Below are 23816 nucleotides of genomic sequence, written 5' to 3' on the forward strand. Positions count from 1 at the left end.
TTTAATTTCAATTTTTTTCGAAATTTGAATTTTTTTAATTTAACATACTAACAACATTATGAAACTTGATGTACACAGTAAAAAAATTTTTAATTTTAATAAATATTAAATTTACACTTAAAAAAGTTAAATATTTAACACAAAAATTTTTAACACTAAAGTTTTTGACGCAATGACGCGAAATTTTTTACTGTGTAAAATACTATTAGTCTCGTCAATAACAATCATGGAACTGTTTGAATTATTTCAAATACAATGTTTCATAAGTAGCAGCACTAATGTCAGAAAATTATTTTTCAAGTAATAGTGCAATATTTAAATGACTGACATTTAATTTCTTGACGCGAAATCATAAGAAATTATATGTTTACTCGCTTGACGGTTTAAAAATTTAGAGTTCATGCCACATAAATTGAACTCGGTATTTTGTTATCAGTTTCACACCAAATCATTTATACTGAATGAAGTCGAAAATATTTTTACAATGGATAAAAGTACCTAAATTCATGGAAAAAATATAAGTGAGAAACATATGCAACGAAAAAAAAGTATTTCTTGCACCAAGAAAATTTTGACGGAGGCTGAAGTTATATTGGAGCAAGAAGTGTTTTAGTGTCAAGATATTTTGACTTCATTCACGAAATTTTCAGTCATCTCTAATATATTCTTAGTCCAAAGAAATTTACCTTTGAGTCAAGATTTTTTTTCTGCAGTGTATGGAAACATACAATCAAAGATATAAAAAGTTTATATCCCACATGTATTTAATTTGTATGTTTTTTCTTAAAAACGTAAATGAACAATATTTTTGTATGTTATTTGCTAATATGTTAGATATATTCATTAATATTATAAATTATAAATTTTTGTTATTAAGAGCGGACTTAAATTTGCAAGGTACCAGCTTAAATCAGCTGTTTACCTCTTTCTGATTCTTACTAAATTTTAAACCAATTTTCACTAATATTTAGCGATTAATTGTAAATTAGACATCTTATTGAAGAAGTTTTATATTTGATAAATTTTGATCAATCGATAATATTAAAAAAATACATCCCCCAAATTTTATCAATATTATGGAAAATAATCGTTTGTCACTGATTTAGAAAATGACTTTCAAATTACGTCAGTATTATGTACAATTGTGACAAATTATTGATGTTAAATAATGACTCACAGATGGTATCGGTATTACGTAAGACCGTGACTTGTCACTGATGTAAACACATGATATTAATCTTACGTCAAGATTACGTACAACCGTGACTTGTCACTGATGTAAACGCATGATGTTAAACTTACGTCAAGATTACGTACAGCCGTGACTTGTCACTGATGTAAACGCATGATGTTAAACTTACGTCGTTATGACATACAATGATGGCATTAATGTTACGTAATATTGTAGTTTATATATTATGTCAGTTGTACGTAATATCGAACTCATTTCCGTTACATCATAGAGAAGTAATAAACTTACATCAGTATGATGTCAAAAATATATCATATATTTTTACATCATAATTGGATTACAAGACAGGTCAATTTTACGTCATATTTACGTAAAATATTGTGACATTCCTATGACTTATAAATGACGTCATATTGAAGTCATGTGTTCACTGGGATAATAATAATAATAATAATAATAATAATAAACAAATACTTATGTAATATGAGATTGATTGAATAAACGTTTATTAAATTTAAAATTTTTTATTTCACTTGCATTTCTATACAAATTTATGTTATTTTTCTAACAGTACTACTTATTGGATTATATTCTATAATACGATCATGTAATATTAGACAGTATGCCGCGGTATGATCAGGAAACAGATTTTCCGATTCAAATTCAATTCGTATATCAACAGGCCCGGACTTGATTGATTCATTTTGCTTCAAGCAATCTATAATGTAGAGCGGCGCGTCAGTTAGAAATTTAGCTTTTGATAATAATGGTTCCGGATCTTTATTATAGTATGAAACTTGAAAATTAGTATACATATCATATATTAAAGCAAACTGATTTCTAGCAATGTTAAGATTTAAATTTCCATATGGGTAACTTTGAGAATTCAGAAATAGTTTCACATCTCTAATATTACAATGATCGAATTTGCTAGCATCTTTCGTTACAACATTTTTCCGTGCAGTTTGGAATCCTAAAATTACATATCGTGTTTTTTCAAGCTGTGTAGAAGTTTTGATTGGCCAGACATGCTTCGTGGTCCTTGGTAGCATCGGATACTCATAAAATTGCCATGTTCGAAAACTCATTGAAATCGCTGGATCGTTAGTGATGAAATTTAGCGCTTGAATTTTTTGCTGATCAGACATTGTAATGTATGGAACATTCCACACCACTTTATTGAGAACAATCTTCACTCTTTCAGCAACGGCTTGTGCAGTAGCTGGTTTATGAATGTATGCGTTCGTGTCAACATTTGATCTTATGAGTATCAATTCATGTTTAGCATTAATAATAATACGATTGTAATCTTCAGCGAATCCAAATATGAAACTTAGCGGTATAGATATATCAAAATAACCATCAGCATCGGTTAATTTATTAGCTGCTTGTGTTAGCCAACCCGCGTTCTCCATAATATTCACCCGTCCTGGACTCTGCGATACATAATTTTTCATAAGGCTTGTAATACCAACATTTTTACATCTATCAATCTCTACAGCATTCAGTTCATAGCGTATCTCCTCAAACATATGACAAATAGCCATGTTGACTAATTCCATAGATTCTGTTACAGCTGTGTTATCTTCTTTAACAAATCTCCCACAGATGTGTAATGAACTTTTGCTTGGTAAAATACACAGATCTTGATGTTGAATGCTGATTCTAATTTCATCACTATTATTTAATGTCGATAAAGTATACGGTAAATGTGCGTGAACTTCATAGTGAGAAACTGATTCATCAAAGAAGATTGGTTTTTGAATATCTAAGATTTCAGCCATGGTGAAACAGTACAGCACAAATTTATCTTCTTTATTTTGTCAATTTTCCACGTAATTTTAATCCAAGGCTTTTGAGGAACTGTACGTTCTGAGATGTCAACACTTGAGATGCTTTGCGACGACTGATTGACTTCAGCCATGATGATGATGTTTTATAGCCGCCACCAATCTTCTTATCAAACACTATTCCCATTATATTGACTTTATATGTAGTCTGATTGTAATCGTTTCACCACGGAAATTAACTAGTTGTCCATCCTGATCAACAATCTTTAGTTGAAGGGTATGTATAGACTTGACGGCGACTGGTAGGTAACGGTGCTGCTATTGGCACCCTCCACGGAAATTTCCGTGGCTCTAAGAGTCACGGAAATTCGCATAGAAACGGATCAGAATGTAGCTTTTTCCGTATCTCTAAGTCTTACCGCGTCATCCAAAATCGCCACCCTCCACGGATTTTTCCGTGGCCGTCATTTTAACCTTATAGACCCGGAAATTTTTAAAGAAACGAATCAGAATGAAGTTTTTTCCGTGTCTCTAAATCTTACCACGTGATTCAAAATCACCACCCTCCACGGAAAAAACCGTGGTCTAATTTTAATCTTAGAAACACGAAAATTTTTAAAGAAACGGGCTTGAATGTATCACAAGCTACGGATTTCCGTAGTTGGAAGAAATAAATATCAGTAGATTTAAACAACAGAAATTTTTTATATAAACACCAGCTACGGATTTCTGTAACTGTAAGAAATAGATATCCGTAACTATAAGCTACAGAAATTCCAGAATGCAATTACAAGCCAGGTATTTCCGTAGCTAGAAGGAATAGATGTCTGCAACTTTAAACGACAGATTTTCTTAACTGTAATTAAAGAAGCATTGGCCTGTATGTAACTATCGTGCTTGGCCAATGCTTCTCCAATTCTCGGCTACTATGGTCGGCCAATGCTTGTTTACTTTGCGTGACCGATGCTCTATTAAATATATAATATAAAAAAAATGAATAAATATTTGCGTAAGAGCTTCGGTTAAAAGTTTGACTTATTTATTTTCTAATGGAGAGTGGAAAACATTGGAAGTGCTTTCATCATGTCTTTAATTGTTTATAAGTTATCTTACTTTTATCACAATGATAAAAAACTAAGAGAACACAAATTTAAAGACACGAAAATTTTTAAAACTATATAAAAAATAGAAAAAAAAATTATTTCCCAACAAATCACAGATGGCTACTTTTTTTTTTATTTTTTAGTTTAAATAAAAAATATAATACGGAAATTCAACAGCTTATAAAATTTTTTTTTTCAAATCATAAAATAGCAATACAAATAGGCGTAAAGAGTTTTCTTAAAAATAATTTACTAATTTAGACATGACAATTATTTTCGTTTACAAAAATATCCCGAAGTTGTCTTCAATGCCTCTTTTGAACGACCTTTTAATTTAATAGGCGTCGGTAACGTTGCATTTGTCCACTCTTCACTACTTTTATCAGCAATTTCAGAATCGATTTCTAATTCGTGTGTATTGTTTTTATCTTCTTCAATAACTAATTTCACAGAAGATCCTTGATTCCATGCTGATTTTAAAGTTTTTAAAATTTCACATTGAGCAGTGAAATCGGAGTTGCTCGATTGTGCGATAATATTAGCGATTTCATTACAATACTTTTGAGCAATAAGTTCTTTTTCATAACTAGAATATTCTAAAAAAGAAGAAGAAGAAGAAGAAGAAAATACTTGGTTTGGCGGTTCATGCATAGTCGTATTATGTTGTATATCAATGAAACAAGTCGAACTCAAATCAATATTTTGGATATTTTCACGTTTTAGCCATCGTTTTTCACACAAGTCAGAGCAAAAGAGACTTAAGCTAAAATTCTTTCGTACTGCTAATATATGAACGCAGGGTAATTTCCAACTACGTCGGAAGTAACATGAACAATCAACAGCGGAACAGGTGTGTGGATGACCATTGACTGTCATTTTACAAGTTTGATCACTAAAACTTTCAATGATGCAAATATCAGCATGCTTTTCAATTTCTTCTTTAAATTTATTGAATGCTGTTTTTGTTAAGACGTCTGCATAATCGTTAACAAATTTGCCTAAATTATGGTTGATGTTTAATTTTTTGAGGCCATCTATTGCACCTATTAAACTCGTCTCCTGTTTCGATGATTGTATTAATTCAATAAAATTTACTCCAAATTCACATAGAGTAGAGTACTTATTGCACAAACTTTTCACTTGCTTATTGATACTTTCCACCAAATTATTTGTTGTGCTTCCATAATTTACTTCAGCCATACCAAACAAAGTCCACTCCTCACGATTTCTGTGCCAATTAACATTGAAATAATCAACGACACATTTCGGTGTAACGGTAATTAATTTTTTATATAAAATACTGTATCGGCTTTCTTGCTTGGCATATGCTAATTGGCGTAATAATTGGAAAGAAATGGATCTTTCATCAGGAGTTAATTTCATAGCTTTCAATATTCTATCGAAAGTTTTTAACGTATGAAATAAGCATAATAAAAATTTAACGTACGGAAAAACTCTTGCAAAAGCATTTCTTTCCGTTAAATCTTTATCAGTCAATATACATGTCGTTTTTTTACAAGATTCTTCATTCGTTTCACGAAATTTTTTTGCAATCCACTCTAAGTTATCAGCTGATTCAGATGCAGTTACAGAGGCTCCGCCGATTTCACCTCTTCCATTTCCATTTTGTACTACGATTAAATAAAGAGTAAATCCCAAGTTAAACAACTTGTACGTACCGTCAATAAATAAAATTTCAGGCCAATTAGCTACAGATTTCTGCATGACAGTATTCGTGAAATAGAGTGCTTGGAATTTATTGTTTGAGTCCACTTTTATCTTTGTAATGAAACCTAAAACACGAAATTACTTTTATAAATAATTATCAAATTTGGAGACATGGCAGTATCTTCCGCCAAGTTGTACACGTTACTTGCAACTAATGATACACAAAAAAAACTGCAGGTGCTATAGGACTAAGTATTGTAGATGTTACATTCCAATTTCGTGCAGGACCTACAGGGCTGCTCTTGTAGCAACTACAGAGCTGGGACATTTGATTTTATTAGATTTCATAAGTGCAATGGAGAGCAGTTGTAATATTTAGAGCTATAGATCAGCACTTAGAAATCTTTGTGAACGAATTTCAATTTTAATTGAAAAATTGAACAAATTATTTTTAAAAAAACTCTTTACGTCTAACATGAAGTTCTGTGAATACTACATTCCAATTTCTTGTAGCAGTTACAGAGCTAATCCTGTAACAGCTACAATTTCCATTTTTTCCGTGTATATATTTACATTTTCCTTGAAAGTTTTTATAATTGGATATATTTGATTGTTGTTGATTCATTTTTAAATGAATTTCAAGCTTACAAATATCCGTGAATCTTTTGGACACGGATATCTGTGGATCTACTACTACTACTACTACTATTATTATTATTATTATTATTATTATTATTATTATTGTTATTATTATTATTATTATTAAATGTTATTAAATGCTCTGGGGGGTTGTCCCCGGAGTCCGATTCTCCGAGGGCCCAGCCTGAGCTCCATCTATTACTGCTGGACCACTCCGCACAACAAGGCGGTTAGTGATCACAGCAGGCCAAAGTCATTTTCCTAAGTAGACGGAGGGAACCTAGTATGACAGCCTTCTGCATCCTGACCGCCAAGAATTCAGCTTTTGATGAGCAAGCTGGAACTCTGGCAAGTGAGGATACAAAAGACTGTTTCATCCCTCCGAGGACGCCAACAATCAGGACGACGAGCTTGACACGGTAACCTGGGTAAAGTTTGCCAATTTCAAACAGGAGATCCTGATATATCTGTCTTTTGTGCTCTTCTTTGGCTGAGATGTTGTATTCAGCCGGGGCCGAGAACTCAATGACATAAATGTCACGAGTAGCCTTGTCGAAGAGCACAATATCAGGTTTGTTGTGATCTATCCGCCGAGTTGTTGCAAACGGCATGTTCCAATAAATTTTGCAACTGTCATTCTCAACAACCTGGGGAATATCTCCTGGCAGATAAGGCAGCACTGGTGTCATATCAATACCGTAGTAATGACGAAGATAGTAGTACAGTACTCTCAGGGCAGCGTTGTGACGCTGGATATATGCACCTCTCGCCAGCACAGGACATGCTGACAAAAGGTGCATGAGCGTCTCCGGGTGTTGTTTACACATCCTACATGACGTGTCCAGAAGCTGCACCTGGAGCACCTTGCTACGGTATTCTAGAGTGTTAATGACACCATCTTGGCAAGCAAATATGAACCCTTCAGTCTCGGACATTAGGCCAGCTGACTTTAAGAAGGAAAACGTCAGCTGGATGGACAAGCCATGATCACGCACGTGTTTGAAGAACACGCTGTGCATGGACTTGTCCATCAGTTCGCCTAGGAGTAGTTTTTCCTCGGCGTTCCTGATGACGCTCTTGAATTCCTCCTTTCGGAGTTCCATAAGAGCGTTTATCTCTCCAAGACCAAGGGTTCTTGCTGCATATATAGCTGCCTTATACAAGAACGACCCCTTATGCGCATTCTCATGTTTATGAACAATTTGCATAAGAAAGTCATCCTCGTCTGCAGTGAAATTGACAACTTCGTGTGTTAAACCCAGAACCAAACGATCATGCAGCCGCTCCAAACTCTGCAGACCTCTCCCACCGATGGACCGGGAGAGGTATAATCTGGCGACTGATGAATTGGGGTGCATGCTCCGATTCATATTGATAACCTTACGGGTTTTGATGTCGAGATCTCGCAGATCCTTTCGGGCCCATTTTAAGACACCGAAAGAGTATAGTAAGACTGGGACAGCGAGCATATTAGAAGCGGAGACTTTATTTTTACCGGAAAGTTCGGAGGACCAAATTTTCCGGAGTCTCCTAACATACTCGCTACGGAGAGTTGCTTGGACTTCGGAGACCGCATGCATGCGGTGCTCTTCCATTCCTAGATATCTATACAACTCTCCGGCGTCTAATTGTCTTAAAACGCTCCCATCTACCAACTCGACATCATCACCCGTAACAGAGCACTTACCCCTCGCCAGATGTACGACCGCACACTTGTCCAACTCAAAAGACATTCCGACATCCCGCGTGTACTCTGCTACGATGTTAAGAGCCGCCTGTAGATGATCTTCATCAGCACTATAAAGCTTCAGGTCATCCATATAAAGCAGATGGGTAATCGAGTATTTTCGATCACCCGGAGGCCCCACAGAGTACCCACGAGTTTTACGGAGAGCAACAGATATAGGCAGCAGTGAGATGCAAAACAGCAGAGGGCTCAAGGAATCACCTTGGAAGACCCCTCGTTTGTACTCTACAACTCCGGTTATGTGCAATGCGTTTCCACTTCCAATGTGAAAACGCGTTCGCCAGAGCTGCATTGTACGCCGAATGCATTCCACTATTTCAGGATTGACCCCCAGGCATTTGAGGAGATATAAAATCAACTCATGAGAAGTTGAGTCAAATGCCTTGCGATAGTCGATCCAGGCCATTGACAGGTTGCGTTGATAGTAGATCGCATCTTGTGTGACACATCGATCAACCATCAAGTTCTCTTTGCAACCTGACAGGCCTCTTTTGCTGCCACGCTGTTCATATATCTGTTGCCATACAGGTTCTATCTCCTGCAAAATACGGTTGTTTAAAATTTTTGTAAAAATTTTATAAACCGCATTCAAGCAGGTGATAGGCCTGTAATTCTTTGGGTCAGACAAGTCACCTTTTTTGGGTATCAGTACGGTTCGCCCTTCCACGAGCCAGTCTGGAATCGGTTCGTCAGCTCTAATGTACGATGTAAATATACGGGCCAGATGGAGGTGGGTAGAAGTAAACTTCTTCCACCAAAAGACATTTATGCCATCTGGTCCCGGGGCAGCCCAATTTTTGCTTCCATTTAGAGCTGAACGAACTTCATTCACACTGACTGCAGGGCTCTCTTCATCAGCATTCTGTCTACGGTGTTCCCGACAGAATGCTTTAAAGTCGTGCAGAGCTGGAGTATTGGCGTTCACGTTTGGTTGATCTCCATACAACTCAGTCCAAAAAGCTTCCACCCGCTCAGGTGTTGGATAATTCCCGGTAACATCGGTCTTTGGTGTCAGAAAGCGTGAAGGGCTGGATCGAAACAACGAGTTGTCGACCAACCGCTTCAGCCTTTTCTCTAGTGACTTTTTGGCAGTCACTAGAGCCCGCAATTTATTGAGAGACTCTTCCTTGATGACAAGAAGAGTACTCTTATTCAGTGTGTGATGACGCCACCGAAGTTCAGCAGCAATGCGCCGAATTCGGGGCGTGTATGCTCTTTGAGTTGTTTCAAACTCAATCACACACTGAATGCGGGAGACCTGTTTCCGGGATCTGTCAATTTTGAGTCCAAGTTGTGAGATGCGCTGTCTCAACCTTGCCTCGATCGAGAGACAATGTCTCTCTCTCGGAAAAGCCGAAACTGCTGCACCATACACAACCTGGCTCACAGTGAGCAGGGTGGAATCCTCCAGGATGTTTGCACGGAGATCTTCATTTACCGCTTCTAGCTGTTGTTGGGAGTAAGTTATCTTTTTAGATATACTTACTTGCCGTCCTATAAAGGGATTGTTGTCATCCAAGGAGGAACGGCGTCGCTCTTGGTGTAATTGCGCCGGAAAGGAAAGTCTATTAGACTGCCTTCTATCCGGCACAAGCGATCTTCTATTACGCCGAAGATAAGCGGCATAATTACGCAGGTGTTTAGGCGTAAAATGCTCTAGCTCCGGATGCATATCACTCCAAAGAGTGTGCATCCGGGCCATATAACCGCTCACCCCCGGCTCGCTACGTTGGTAGCACACCAAGAGGTCGACTCGTAGTTCCTCCGTCCACTTAAAGTAAGTCCTTAAAGCGCCAGGGTCGTCATCGTTCATCGGGTCCGGCGTGCTCCTCCCACCTGATGAATGGTCCTCATCCGAAAAGGACCGGTTGTAGGGAGCACTTCTGAGATTACGTCTTGTTGTAACTCAGTATTTCAATGCAGTGGGTAGTTGGCCCACTGCATCGGCTACGTCGTTCGCCTACAGACCTGGTGTTATGGTCTGCGTTTCCCGCGATGCGCCGCTTGGAGGCCACGTAGCAAGCACCGCTTATTATTATTATTATTATTATTATTATTATTATTATTATTATTATTATTATTATTATTATTATTGTGTAATAATATAATAAATTTTGAGGAGTAAAAAAATATGAGATACTTACCATGTCTATTTTGTAAAAGTTGATGAAATCCTTCCAAATTATTACCATTGGAGATTCTTAGAGATTGAGCAATATTAGAAATATCTTTGGATAAAACGAAAATATTATTTTCATTTCTAATTTTATTTCTTATCATCTTATTACTGCTTTTCAATTTGAGGTATTCTATAATTTTATTTTTCACTTCAAGTGGTAATCGTCGTCTCTCTGGTAAAGCGTTTACCAATTTCTAAAATAAATTTTTTTATTAGTTTCAAGTGAATAACACGTAGTCCTCATAAAATAGTCTAGTCACGACTATTGTAATTTTTCAGAGCTCTAGCGAGCAAGAACCAAGTTTATAATTATACCACCACTCCGCAGTGATCTTTCCGGACGAGAATCGATACCTCGAAAAAATCAGCTGACTAAAACAAGGAGAGTGTCCAGAAAATGATGTATTTTTCAAGCCAAGTAGTCGTTTCAAGCGCAAGATGCTAACTAATTGTTTTTGCCAAGAAAACCCACACTGATAGAAGGATTTGTTTATAGTTAAAAATATTTGTTAATATTTAATAAATCATTTATTAGAGACCACTTTTTAGTATTAAATAAATATTTCTTAATATTTAAAATGATTTATTTGTATTTAATAAATCTGATATTCATTTATTAAATATTAATAAATCTTTTTAAATACTAAGAAATATTTGTTAAGGACTAAAAAGTGGTCTCTAATAAATGATTTATTAAATATTAACAAATATTTTTAACTATTAACAAATCCTTCTATCAGTGCAATTTAAGGAAATTTCTCCCGCCATTTCCCCAGCATCCTATTACAAGTTTCCGGTATACGCAAAGATTCTAACATCTAGTATGTCTAGACACTCAAATTATACTAAAGTAATCAAAATGTAAATTATTATAAACTGAACTTTTGCAAGGAAAGACAGTCGATCAAAATGTTATCCTGTTAAATTATAAGCCTCAAAACTAATTTAGTTTATAGATGAAAAATGCGTTATCGGTTGTAACAATACTTTTCCCCAAAATTTAACTAAATTCGACCGATGGCGGAGATATCGGCTGGGTAGGGTATTTTACGCTCGCCCTTTTTAAACATATAATAAAATTAACCCGGAAACCCCTCAGGCTGGGTTAGTGCACATTTGGACGCCAGGTAATTTTTTTTTATGAAAATCACCAAAAATAATAAAAATTCCAGGGGCCGCGCCGGACGATCAATTAACGATTTAAATTAATGAGAATGGAAAATAAACCACGAAATAATCAAAGTCGAGATTAGTATATTATTTGGAATCAAAAATAATAACTAAATAATTATAAGCTAATATCCTAGATTATTTGACTAAGATAGGAAGATGAGTCATAGGAAAAGAATCCGGGAATCAGCTTTCATACATTAATTATTAATGGATCAGAAAATTTCAATAAAAATAAATAAATTATTTATTCAAAAACGAAGTTACTTAAAACTAAATTTATCCTTTAAATAACAAAATAAATCCTTTATGGAATTCGTGATTAACATATAAATTTTTCTTCCACTTATTTCACAATATTGCGTTCGAGAATAATAATAACCGCAATCAAAACAATAATCGTAACAGTAATTAGAATTTAAGAATATTAAATCTGAATTGCGCTTAGAAATACTACTTGTAATGATAGTTAATGTTTGACAATAATAATTGTCAATGACGCAAAATAATAAACCTAATTTGACAATAATAATTATAAAAAATTGCTGGCCGTATCGAGGACCCAACACGCGGCTTTCGGGACAGGTACAAATATTCCCTTATGATAACCCTTACTCGCTACGGGATCGACCCGATCAATCGATAGTGATTTTAGTTGGACAGTAAAAGAATAACTTATTTAAGCCAGGAGACAGCGGTGTGCGGATATTAATTGATCTCAACTTGTGAGTACTCACCAGAAAAGGAAACTCAAACCAAGGCACCAAATCCACACTCCTTACAATAGCGGAGGTCCCGCGTGCATACCTCACACCAAGCGGGCCACCGCGTGTCTGTTCAATCTACGTCACCGTAAACCGTATGAGGTCTCGTGTTCGATCACGAGGGCCTCTTTTGCCATTTCCCCAAATTTCATAGAACTTTGCTCGCGATCGATAATACGGGACTTCACCCGTGCGAGTAAAGGCTATGACAATAAAATCAGATAAAGTAACAATGATTTACGGTGATACATTCAGATGATAAAAATAATAATAATAATAATGAATTATAAATAATTCATTATAAACATCTGAAATAAATATAAGATTAATTTTAAATTAATAAAATAATATCGAAAATTTCAAACATATATATAGTAATAATAATAATAGTAATAATAAATTATAAATACATTTATAGATAAATACAAAATAGTAAAATTGAGACACACATTGAGTGTGGATCTGTTGCCAAATATTAGGCGCAGGGAGGAACGCGCACAGGGAATAAAAACCCTGTGACACCCCCCTGCCAGACAATGGTTAATTTTGTAAAATTAATCATGGGCGAAAACAAACGCGAACTCACAAGCCGCATGATCAATTACCACGCACACCCGTGTCTCCAGCTCAAAAACAAAATTTTTAACTATCATGTAAACTAGTATTATATCTATTTAAATTATAACTTGTCCTTCCTCGCGACAATGTATTAAAATAATTGCAAGGTACAGGGCAATAGTCTATTTTACAATCGCACGCAAACGCTCGCGGCATATCGCTCCTACCACACGGAACTTCCCAACGCGGGCCTACGCAGCGATTTGCTAATTCATATCTAATCTCGAATCTATTTTCCGGCACATACCTACGAGGATTAACTTTGCTGTGTACATAACGATCATACACAGGTCTTTGAGAAAAATCGACGACATTGCTCACGACCACCGGCGCTCTTGATGTCTCAGTCTTCTTAGAGGATCGTCTTCTCCTGCGACGCTTCCTCTTTTTAGCAACTTCTGACTTGGCATCACTCGAACCGTCCTTCTGGTCACTTGAATCCGAATTGACTGTCGACGAGCTCGCTTTTCTCGATGCATCTTCACCCTTTGTGTACTCCGAAGTCAAATTATGCACAGCCTCGTCACTGATAATTGTACCGTCGCTGGGTTTCTTCAAATCATTACAATACCTCCTGCGACGTCGTCTAAATACACGATTATCTGAGTCCTTGAGAGGCGCTGAATCTCTACTAGGAACCTTGGATTCACAATCGACCCCTGAGTCACTTTGACTTTCTAACTTTTGGTCATTTACCACTCGGCTTGTGTCCTCTTGATAGTTTACTCTCGTCGTCATCTTATCCATTATCATTTGCTGAAGTCTGGTGAAGCAATTATCTATCTTCGATTCCAACTTTCGTACAGCAACATCTAAGTCTTGACGTGTCACGAATTGATCCATAGCCGATTCACAAATTGCAGACTCATCCTTATTATCCATCGGTGGGCCAGCAGTATTACTCGCATGATCCAGCAGCACTCCATCCACTGTGGAACTCGGGTCATTCACGAGTTCATCTTTGCGCGCTGAATGCAAGCCATCACTGTTCAACACCTCCTCCTCTGAGATACTCGGGTAAGTCACGAGCTCTCGTTGAGGTGTTACGTCCAGTGACTCAAAACTCTCATGCTTCGCAAAACCTCCACTGGAAGCCAACTTTTGGATTAGGCAACTGCTTGAACTTAAAATTTCATCGACGCGTTCAATTAACTCCTGACAAGAACTTTGGATCGACGATTGACTTGTTTGGTTAATATCGACGGCGATTTCGATAAGTTTTCCTGTTTCAACGATTTCAGACCTCTCCGAAGGCAAAGTTGACTCTAGATCATCATCAGGGGGACTCGTCTCATCCACGGCAGGATCCCAACGCACTCCTGGTATTTTATATTTGTGCTCCTGATAGCGAATCAAGCGGTCTTGAAGTGTGTCTAAATTTCCTATAGATGATAAGCCTGAGCCAGAAAGAAAAAGTCTTAACTGACTTATTGGCAATTCAAGGCCAGTCATCAACCAAGTTTGGTCCATCGCTGGCGAACAATTATGTACTGGGTCAGTCTTTACAATGTCTCGATCGGTTTAGGGACTGGAATCCATCGATTCATCTAACTGTGAAATCCCACTACCGCAAGTCGAACGTTGAATGCCGTTCCACCCTTTCAACTCGCCAATTTCGCGAAACCTGACCAATTTTACTATCAATTTATTTATTATTTACAATTGAAACCAGTCAGGGGACCGCTTACTTTCAAAATAAAAATTAAATACAAAAGTCGATAATAGTCAAACGGTGACAAATAATAAAGAAAATTCCAATGAATTTGAGTCAACCGATAACGAATAATAATAATATAAAGAAAACCGATTTATAAATACAGAAAAATAATTATAATAACCAAATAAATTCAAAACGTAGTATTAAATCAACTCAATTATTACTTAAAGCGTTTACTACGTGTTTAAAATATAAATATAAATTAAATCACGACGATGATTACTTAAGTCTAATTATTTAATCCGAAACAAAATAATTATTTCAAACGACAATTTATTAATAGAAAAGTATTTTCGGATTAAATAAATACAAAGATTATTTTCGGTGACAACGATAATAATAATAATCCGCTGGGACTGCGGTGCGAACGGTAGAATGAGAGACTACCCGAGAGCGGCAAGCTAGTCAGTCCCGCGTAACGTCATCGACCAAAACTTAACGTCGACAAACAGACGATGCTCGCTGAAATCTTCACGTTGAAAATATTAATCGCTTGTACTCGATACGAATCGAAAAATTTGCTCGGTGATTCAGAACTCGATTCCACGATGTACAATAATTATTCTAATTTTGCGATCCTAGTCAACTTAAATAATTAACTAATGATGATTACCCTCGGCGTTGGTAATTACAACTTTAATAAAGGCCGTAATCAAACAAATAAATTTTAATTTTAAATACAAGAGATTAAATTTTATTTTAAATAAAAATAATATTAGTAACGCTCAAATTTCTAGTAAGAAGTGTGGAAAGAAGAATCGCCGATAGCTCGATGCAGTGACAAGTAAGCCGAATGACGTCACTGCTTCGGAATTTCTTTCGCTAGACAAACGCTCGACGCTTTCTGTCCTTTTCCAACTCTACTCTTTCAGACCTGCCTGTACAAAACGCTTAAATTTCATTCGCATTTATTTCAATAAATCGCTCCCCGCAATTATCGCCCGGGTATCAAATAAATAAATAATTGATTAATGGCTCCCTGGCCCCACGTTGGGCGCCATGTAACAATACTTTTCCCCAAAATTTAACTAAATTCGACCGATGGCGGAGATATCGGCTGGGTAGGGTATTTTACGCTCGCCCTTTTTAAACATATAATAAAATTAACCCGGAAACCCCTCAGGCTGGGTTAGTGCACATTTGGACGCCAGGTAATTTTTTATGAAAATCACCAAAAATAATAAAAATTCCAGGGGCCGCGCCGGACGATCAATTAACGATTTAAATTAATGAGAATGGAAAATAAACCACGAAATAATCAAAGTCGAGATTAGTATATTATTTGGAATCAAAAATAATAACTAAATAATTATAAGCTAATATCCTAGATTATTTGACTAAGATAGGAAGATGAGTCATAGGAAAAGAATCCGGGAATCAGCTTTCATACATTAATTATTAATGGATCAGAAAATTTCAATAAAAATAAATAAATTATTTATTCAAAAACGAAGTTACTTAAAACTAAATTTATCCTTTAAATAACAAAATAAATCCTTTATGGAATTCGTGATTAACATATAAATTTTTCTTCCACTTATTTCACAATATTGCGTTCGAGAATAATAATAACCGCAATCAAAACAATAATCGTAACAGTAATTAGAATTTAAGAATATTAAATCTGAATTGCGCTTAGAAATACTACTTGTAATGATAGTTAATGTTTGACAATAATAATTGTCAATGACGCAAAATAATAAACCTAATTTGACAATAATAATTATAAAAAATTGCTGGCCGTATCGAGGACCCAACACGCGGCTTTCGGGACAGGTACAAATATTCCCTTATGATAACCCTTACTCGCTACGGGATCGACCCGATCAATCGATAGTGATTTTAGTTGGACAGTAAAAGAATAACTTATTTAAGCCAGGAGACAGCGGTGTGCGGATATTAATTGATCTCAACTTGTGAGTACTCACCAGAAAAGGAAACTCAAACCAAGGCACCAAATCCACACTCCTTACAATAGCGGAGGTCCCGCGTGCATACCTCACACCAAGCGGGCCACCGCGTGTCTGTTCAATCTACGTCACCGTAAACCGTATGAGGTCTCGTGTTCGATCACGAGGGCCTCTTTGCCATTTCCCAAATTTCATAGAACTTTGCTCGCGATCGATAATACGGGACTTCACCCGTGCGAGTAAAGGCTATGACAATAAAATCAGATAAAGTAACAATGATTTACGGTGATACATTCAGATGATAAAAATAATAATAATAATAATGAATTATAAATAATTCATTATAAACATCTGAAATAAATATAAGATTAATTTTAAATTAATAAAATAATATCGAAAATTTCAAACATATATATAGTAATAATAATAATAGTAATAATAAATTATAAATACATTTATAGATAAATACAAAATAGTAAAATTGAGACACACATTGAGTGTGGATCTGTTGCCAAATATTAGGCGCAGGGAGGAACGCGCACAGGGAATAAAAACCCTGTGACACGGTCCACAATTGTCTCGTTTTGATAGGCTCCAGACATTGAAACTTCAAATTTTAATATGTTATATGAAAAAAGTAGTGTGTAACAAGAGATGAACCACGATTTCAGACTACGGGTGACGCTAGCTTTTGCTTTCCTCAGACGATTAATACTTATCCTCAACTGAAATCGTTCTACTTTATCCCTTACTATGCAATATACTATTCTCTATATTATTATTATTTAGGTATGGACCATAAGTCGCATAAAATTTACCTTACTATTTGCTGGATGATTTTTATGATTAAAATCTGTTTCATACACTTCTAACAAAAATTCGCCATCTTTTTGAATTTTATGAAGTTTTATGTACGATGGACAATCATGGTTAAAGGTGCTATAAAATATAATAAAAACGTTGTTTATTACTCGAGAAAAAATGATTTTGTCTGATCATATATATCCTAGTAGCAATATTGCTACTATATGCTAGATATATCTTAGGTATTTTTCTTGCATAACAATAACTTGCTCAAAATTTGACTAAGATTGCTACAAGGATAATTATACATCAAGTATATCAAGTTATGTAAAATCTAATCTGATCATATCTGCTTAGGATATCATGTCTGCAGCCATATATAATTAAATGTAAACCCATATATGATTAGATATGGCTAATATAAGCCTATATATATCCAGGTCTATATATAGTTATAACTGTAGATATGATCCAATTTAGCCAATCGTTTGATTTGATTATATAGTTAGTAAGATTATCTAAATAGGTACAAAGTATTTTTTTGAAAATTTTTATTTAAGAGCATTTAATGTAAAAGTACAATAAAAATTCTACCATTTGTTTTATCGAGTGCAAGAAAAATAAGTGTAAGCCGTTCTTTATTAGAAAAGTTTGTACTTATGTCGAGATTACGTACCTAGTGTTACGTTTTTTTTGCACCACATTTTGTTTTGATTTTTGTGTAGATGCACCATATTTACATTTATAAGTAATCCGCAGATATTCTAATTTTTTGATGACATTGTCAATTTCTGATTCACTCAAACTTGCATTTTTAAAATGTGATGGATATAACTTGTCCGATCGAAGCTTTGTAAAAAGTTCACCAGTATCATCAATTACTTTTGTCATGTAAGTTTGTAAATCAGTATTAGATGCAAATGTATCTCCCACTCTTAAGGGATAATCATCCGGTTCCATAATTGCTTACAAATTATAAATCAATTCAATCGTCGATGTTTTCTTATTACAATAAATCAACACATATATACTTACATATGTATAGTATTGGGCGTATAAACAATAGATATCGTATGATCATAAATTTTCAGTAAATAATATTTTTTAAACCGACAGCAGCGCCGGAAAAAAAGATGTATTATGAGTATATAAGTTTCAGATGGTATAATTGAAGACAAAAAGCGTAATCGAGTTTTTTACCGACTGAAAATATATATACTATATACAAGCAACAAAAGTAGTTCTTATTCTTGTCACTGATCATTAATACATTTTATCTCAATCATAAACATTCATAGCTTGATGACATCGGTTACCCAAAACAATCTGCTAGTGTGTGACAGTAGAACGAAACAATAGATTGTAATCAAGCTGACAACATCGATTTGGTCGATTTATCGTTTGAAAACAATTAAGTTTTTACATAATCATCAGTTACTTAAAATTTTAATTAAGTAATATTTGCTGCTCAATTAAAAATTATAAAATTTCATCTGCTTTATTGTAAAATAAAATCTCCTCTCAAATTATTATAACTGGTTTTACAAAAAAATTATCCTAATTACAACTGATGATAGAAATTGACGCTGTAGTGGAAGATTAATTTTTACTTAGAGCTAAATTTCCGGTAGATAATGTTTTTTTTTTTTTTTTTTTTTTCCAGAATTCTAGTGACTCCAATTCTTTCTACATTGATTGTTCACATCGTTAACAATTTGTAAACGTATAGTATAAAAGAATTTGATGAAATTCTGATTCTTTAATATCGACTGCTATTTTACAACATGGAATAGTTACTCTGTAAAGAACAGATATTATAAAATGTATGTTATTAAGGCATGGTTAAATTTACAGTAACAATCGTATATCAAAATTTATAAATACAAGCAGGGGATAACTGACTCCAATTTATCAAGCTAATTACTCATTTTAAAATTTAGTATGTATATAAAAATTTGAACTTCATGCTGCAACTTGTAAATCTTGCATTTCATGCATCAAATCCCTACTAATATAAAAATAGTTCAAAATTAACCATTTACAACAGTTACGTCTAATGATCGGATTATATATTTGGACTGATGTATTTGATAAAACGTTTAGGATTATTGTTAGGAAAAAGTTTTTTGATAAAAAAAAATCTATAAATTATTCAGTTCCAACAGAGAAAAAAAATTTTTAAATTTGTAAGTTAAATATTTTCATAAGTTGGAATCAATTAAAAAATCAAAATATCACCATTAGATTTGAAGTTGCTAGCAATTTCCTTGAAAGTAGGTTCACTTATTTTAAATAAAACTTTCCTAAATAATATATAGAAAATTGTATTATTTCTTATTATAGTATAATTTATGACGTAACGAAAAGTGTTAAATTTATGTTTTTAATTTATACTTCCTCAAAAATTCGTGAGATGATAAACTATAACTTACATATAATTGTGGTTATTATCTCAACCACAATATATTTTCATATTTTTTATTGTCTAACTTAATGAATTTTATTACTTCAGGGAAATAATTGCACTGCAAAAAAAAAGTATTAGTATGTAAAAAAAATAAAATATTAATCATAAACTTTAAGACTTACGTTTTGAACAAACTACTATTTAATTTTGATTTTTTACCCACCCGAATTTTTTTTCAACTTTCCTCGGTTACTATAGCACCATCGGTTCTCACAGTGTGATTTTTTTACAATGCTTCCATGACGCATCCACTCATAGCATATATCTTCTTATCGTTTGCTGTCTGCATTGCTATATATATGGATATTAATTAAAATAATATGACATCACAAATAATGATTTATTTTTCATTTGAATTAATAAATAGTTACTATTTGTACTTCTATAACATTTGATTTTATCATTTCAATTCATCCATTATGATTTTTTTATGTACATTGAAATTTAAAATAAGAACGAATGGTCTAAATTAATTTAAGCTAAAATTGAATAATTATTCGTATTTTTATTTGCAGATAATAAGTTTTTTTTATCATAAAAAACATACCAAATTTTTTGTTCATACATAAAAATTCCTTGCAGGTTGAACTAACCTGAAGAACTACCACCTATTAATAAGCTTATCGATTTTCTAACGTGTAAATCACACATTTTTTTTATTGGTCATGAAAAATACTTTAAATTCGCAGAGCACCACAAAAAATTTTAAATTTATAATGCCAATAATATTTTATTTTACCAAAATCGACTTTAAACGACCAGTCTAACACTTGATACATGATTGTATGTCTATCAGTTGTCATTATTTTTCAATAATTTAAATTATCAAATCTGAACTATTAAATAATTTTTCAATTTGATATTGATTACTGTGTATCTTTTATTTTAACGAAAATACACTATGTTAAAAGTTATTTTTGAAATAATTGGTCTTACAAATATAATTGTTTGAAAGAATTTTCGTAATTTTCAATTATTACAATAAAAGTGCTAAATTTTTTGTATTTCCGCATGACGATAAATAATGGCAAAAAAAATAAATATAAAAAATTGACATGCAGAAATTTCAAAAAAGTAAAAATTCAATTTTTTTTTCAAATAATTTTTTGGAAGAAATTTCTTCGTTAAATAAAATTGAAAAATTATTAACTGACTCTTAATTTTAACGTCATATATATATGAAATTAATTTAACAGATATTTAATAAATTTTTTGACAGATAAATTATGCAAAAAATTGAAATAAAGAAATTTAAAAAAAGTCAAAATTCCATTTTTTTTATAACTTTTTGGAATAAATTTGTTTGTGAAATTAAATTAAAAAAATTATCAAGTGACTAATTAATTTTAATTTCATATATATACGAAATTAATTTAACAGATATTTAATCAATTTTTTAATAAATAAATTATACCAAAAAATGAAGAAAAAAATTGACATATGAAAATTATAAAAAATTAAAAATTCAATTTTTTAAGCATAATTTTTTGGAATAAATTTTTTTTTTTAAATTAAATTAAAAAAATTATCAAGTGACTGCTAATTTTGATTTCCCAAATACATGAAATTAATTTTAGCTGATATTTAATAAATTTTTTAACTAAATTATGCAAAAAAGTTGACGTAAAAATTAAAAAAAAAAAAAAATCAAAAATTCAATTTTTTTGAACAAATTTGTTTTTTAAAAATTAAAAAATTGTGACAGCAAAATTTAATATTCTAAAAATTAAAATATGAAAAATTTTTAATGTAATTTATTTGTTACAAAAATAAAAAAAAATTCGTAAGCTAATTTCAGTATCATCTTGTTCTTAAATATTCTTCACTCTGCCGGGACACTTTATGGTGCATTACAATAACCACTAATTCCGTTTTCTGGTACAGCTTATCTGAAGAAATAAAGCCAAAAAGCGTTTTAAATTCAGAGGACGCTTTAAGATTTTGCCTTAATAAATAGTTAAAAATAAAAAAAGTTATTAAAAAATTGGCAAAAGAATATTTAAGTGTATAAATAATGCAATGAGAAGGGAAACATATTAGCCGAGTGGTTACAATCAAACGCTAAGAAGTTATACTATATTATACATATATGTAAATTGACATTATTATTATTGACATGTGTATTTTATTTCGGTGCGTTTCTTATGACTTATGAAAATATTTACTGTTCATGTAGACTAGGAAGATATTTATTTATAGGACTATGATAAGAATAAGTAATAGCTATAAGTTACGAGTAATTTAATCCGTGTGAAGCAATAATTAAAATTAATATTGCTAATTTTATACTCACTGATTTGTCTTATATAAATTTTAATTGATCATATATACTGGTATGTATGTATCCAATGTATATTTATGTAAAACATCAAAATTAATCATTTACATGATGAACAGAACCATATTCCAGACTGAAAAATTTTCCCATTGACTTTCGCGCACTTATAATGATACCAGTACCAGCAATTACTACACGCAATACTGTTGTCAATATTATCATTTATTCCTCTTAAACATTTGCGACATGTCCATGGCCCGTGCTTATTTTTTTCATCAATGGCCTTTATTAGAACTTTATAAGCCGTACGTTTGAAATACATTTGAATATTTTTTAACTGTTTTATTTGGTACGGTACGGCATCAGATAAATTCTTTATTTGGTTAGTGAGATCACTAATAGTAATTTTCTTGACTTTATTTACTACTGGTGTGATTTCTTCTTTAGGTATCAGATGTTGCAAAAATTTTTCAAGTGAACTATTCTCATCTATCAATGAACAAGCCTTATCATTTGAAGTACCGGGAAGTTGATTAACATCTGAAGAAGTTGTAGCGGGAATGTTAAGAGGAGGTAAAATGTTAGAGACAGTGTGTAGCTTTTTCGTAACTTTTCGGTCACGGTGAAGAAACTGCGACCCTACTGGTGGTCTCTTCTTAGATTTGGGGCGCCCACGTTCCGTCGTTACGTCAACAATTATTTTTTTTAAACAAGATAGAGATAGTTCATCTGAGATTTTTTCCTCATGACTGTCACTGTTTACAAGAAATGAAGTACTAGCGATTGATGAATCGGAAACATTAGTTTGTTTCGAGAACTCATTAGCTTGTTGATCATCTAAAGTTTTTAATTTATAACGTAACGAACTAAGTAAAGTCATTTTTTCGATTATAGTGTTGCCATTGGAAAGAATATTTGTCCTTAATTCCCCTAATAATTGATCTAAATCATGTTCATTTTTTTCGGCGACACTAATCAGCTCTCCGTCACTCTTGATAAAATAATAACCAGTAGGGATAGTAGTGTCAATATTGGTATCGTCCGATACAGATGCATCAACAATGCTTTGATCCTGTATCTAAAAAAATATAATTTAATTATAGTTCATCATAATACTTTTTTTTTATTTATAATAAAATAGTAATACGTACATCGTTTTCCTGAAGTGTCCGGATGTTTGATGTTGAAGAAGCGGTACTATTTTGTTGCATCTTCTGATCATGGAATGAGCTTCTTGAAGGGGAAAAATTGGTATCGTCAGATACAGATGCATCAACAATGCTTTGATCCTGTATCTAAAAAAATATAGTTTAATTATAGTTCATCATAACACTTTTTTTTTATTTATAATAAAATAGTAATACGTACATTGTTTTCCTGAAGTGTCCGGATGTTTGATGTTGAAGAAGCGGTACTATTTTGTTGCATCTTCTGATCATGGGATGAGCTTCTTGAAGGGGAAAAATTGGTATCGTCAGATACAGATGCATCAACAATGCTTTGATCCTGTATCTAAAAAAATATAGTTTAATTATAGTTCATCATAACACTTTTTTTTTATTAATAATAAAATAGTAATACGTACATCGTTTTCCTGAAGTGTCCGGATGTTTGATGTTGAAGAAGCGGTACTATTTTGTTGCATCTTCTGATCATGGGATGAGCTTCTTGAAGGGGAAAAATTGGTATCGTCAGATACAGATGCATCAACAATGCTTTGATCCTGTATCTAAAAAAATATAGTTTAATTATAGTTCATCATAACACTTT

The 23816-nt window shown here is 33.3% G+C and overlaps 1 protein-coding gene across 1 annotated transcript; it reads right to left on the reverse strand.

The window, feature by feature from the left end:
• Positions 1–1743: 1743 nt before the first annotated feature.
• On the reverse strand, positions 1744–2976 carry LOC123271752. The gene has a single exon (XM_044738150.1). The coding sequence runs from the start codon at positions 2974–2976 to the stop codon at positions 1744–1746; it is 1233 nt and encodes a 410-aa protein (XP_044594085.1).
• Positions 2977–23816: the final 20840 nt, after the last annotated feature.

The sequence above is a fragment of the Cotesia glomerata genome, linkage group LG9 (assembly GCF_020080835.1).
Source record: "Cotesia glomerata isolate CgM1 linkage group LG9, MPM_Cglom_v2.3, whole genome shotgun sequence".
In the NCBI taxonomy this organism is placed as follows: Eukaryota; Metazoa; Arthropoda; class Insecta; order Hymenoptera; family Braconidae; genus Cotesia; species Cotesia glomerata.

Bases quoted from the DNA above. Each gene is read 5' to 3' on its own strand.
- LOC123271752 (XM_044738150.1), bottom strand. From the start codon at position 2,976: ATGGCTGAAATCTTAGATATTCAAAAACCAATCTTCTTTGATGAATCA.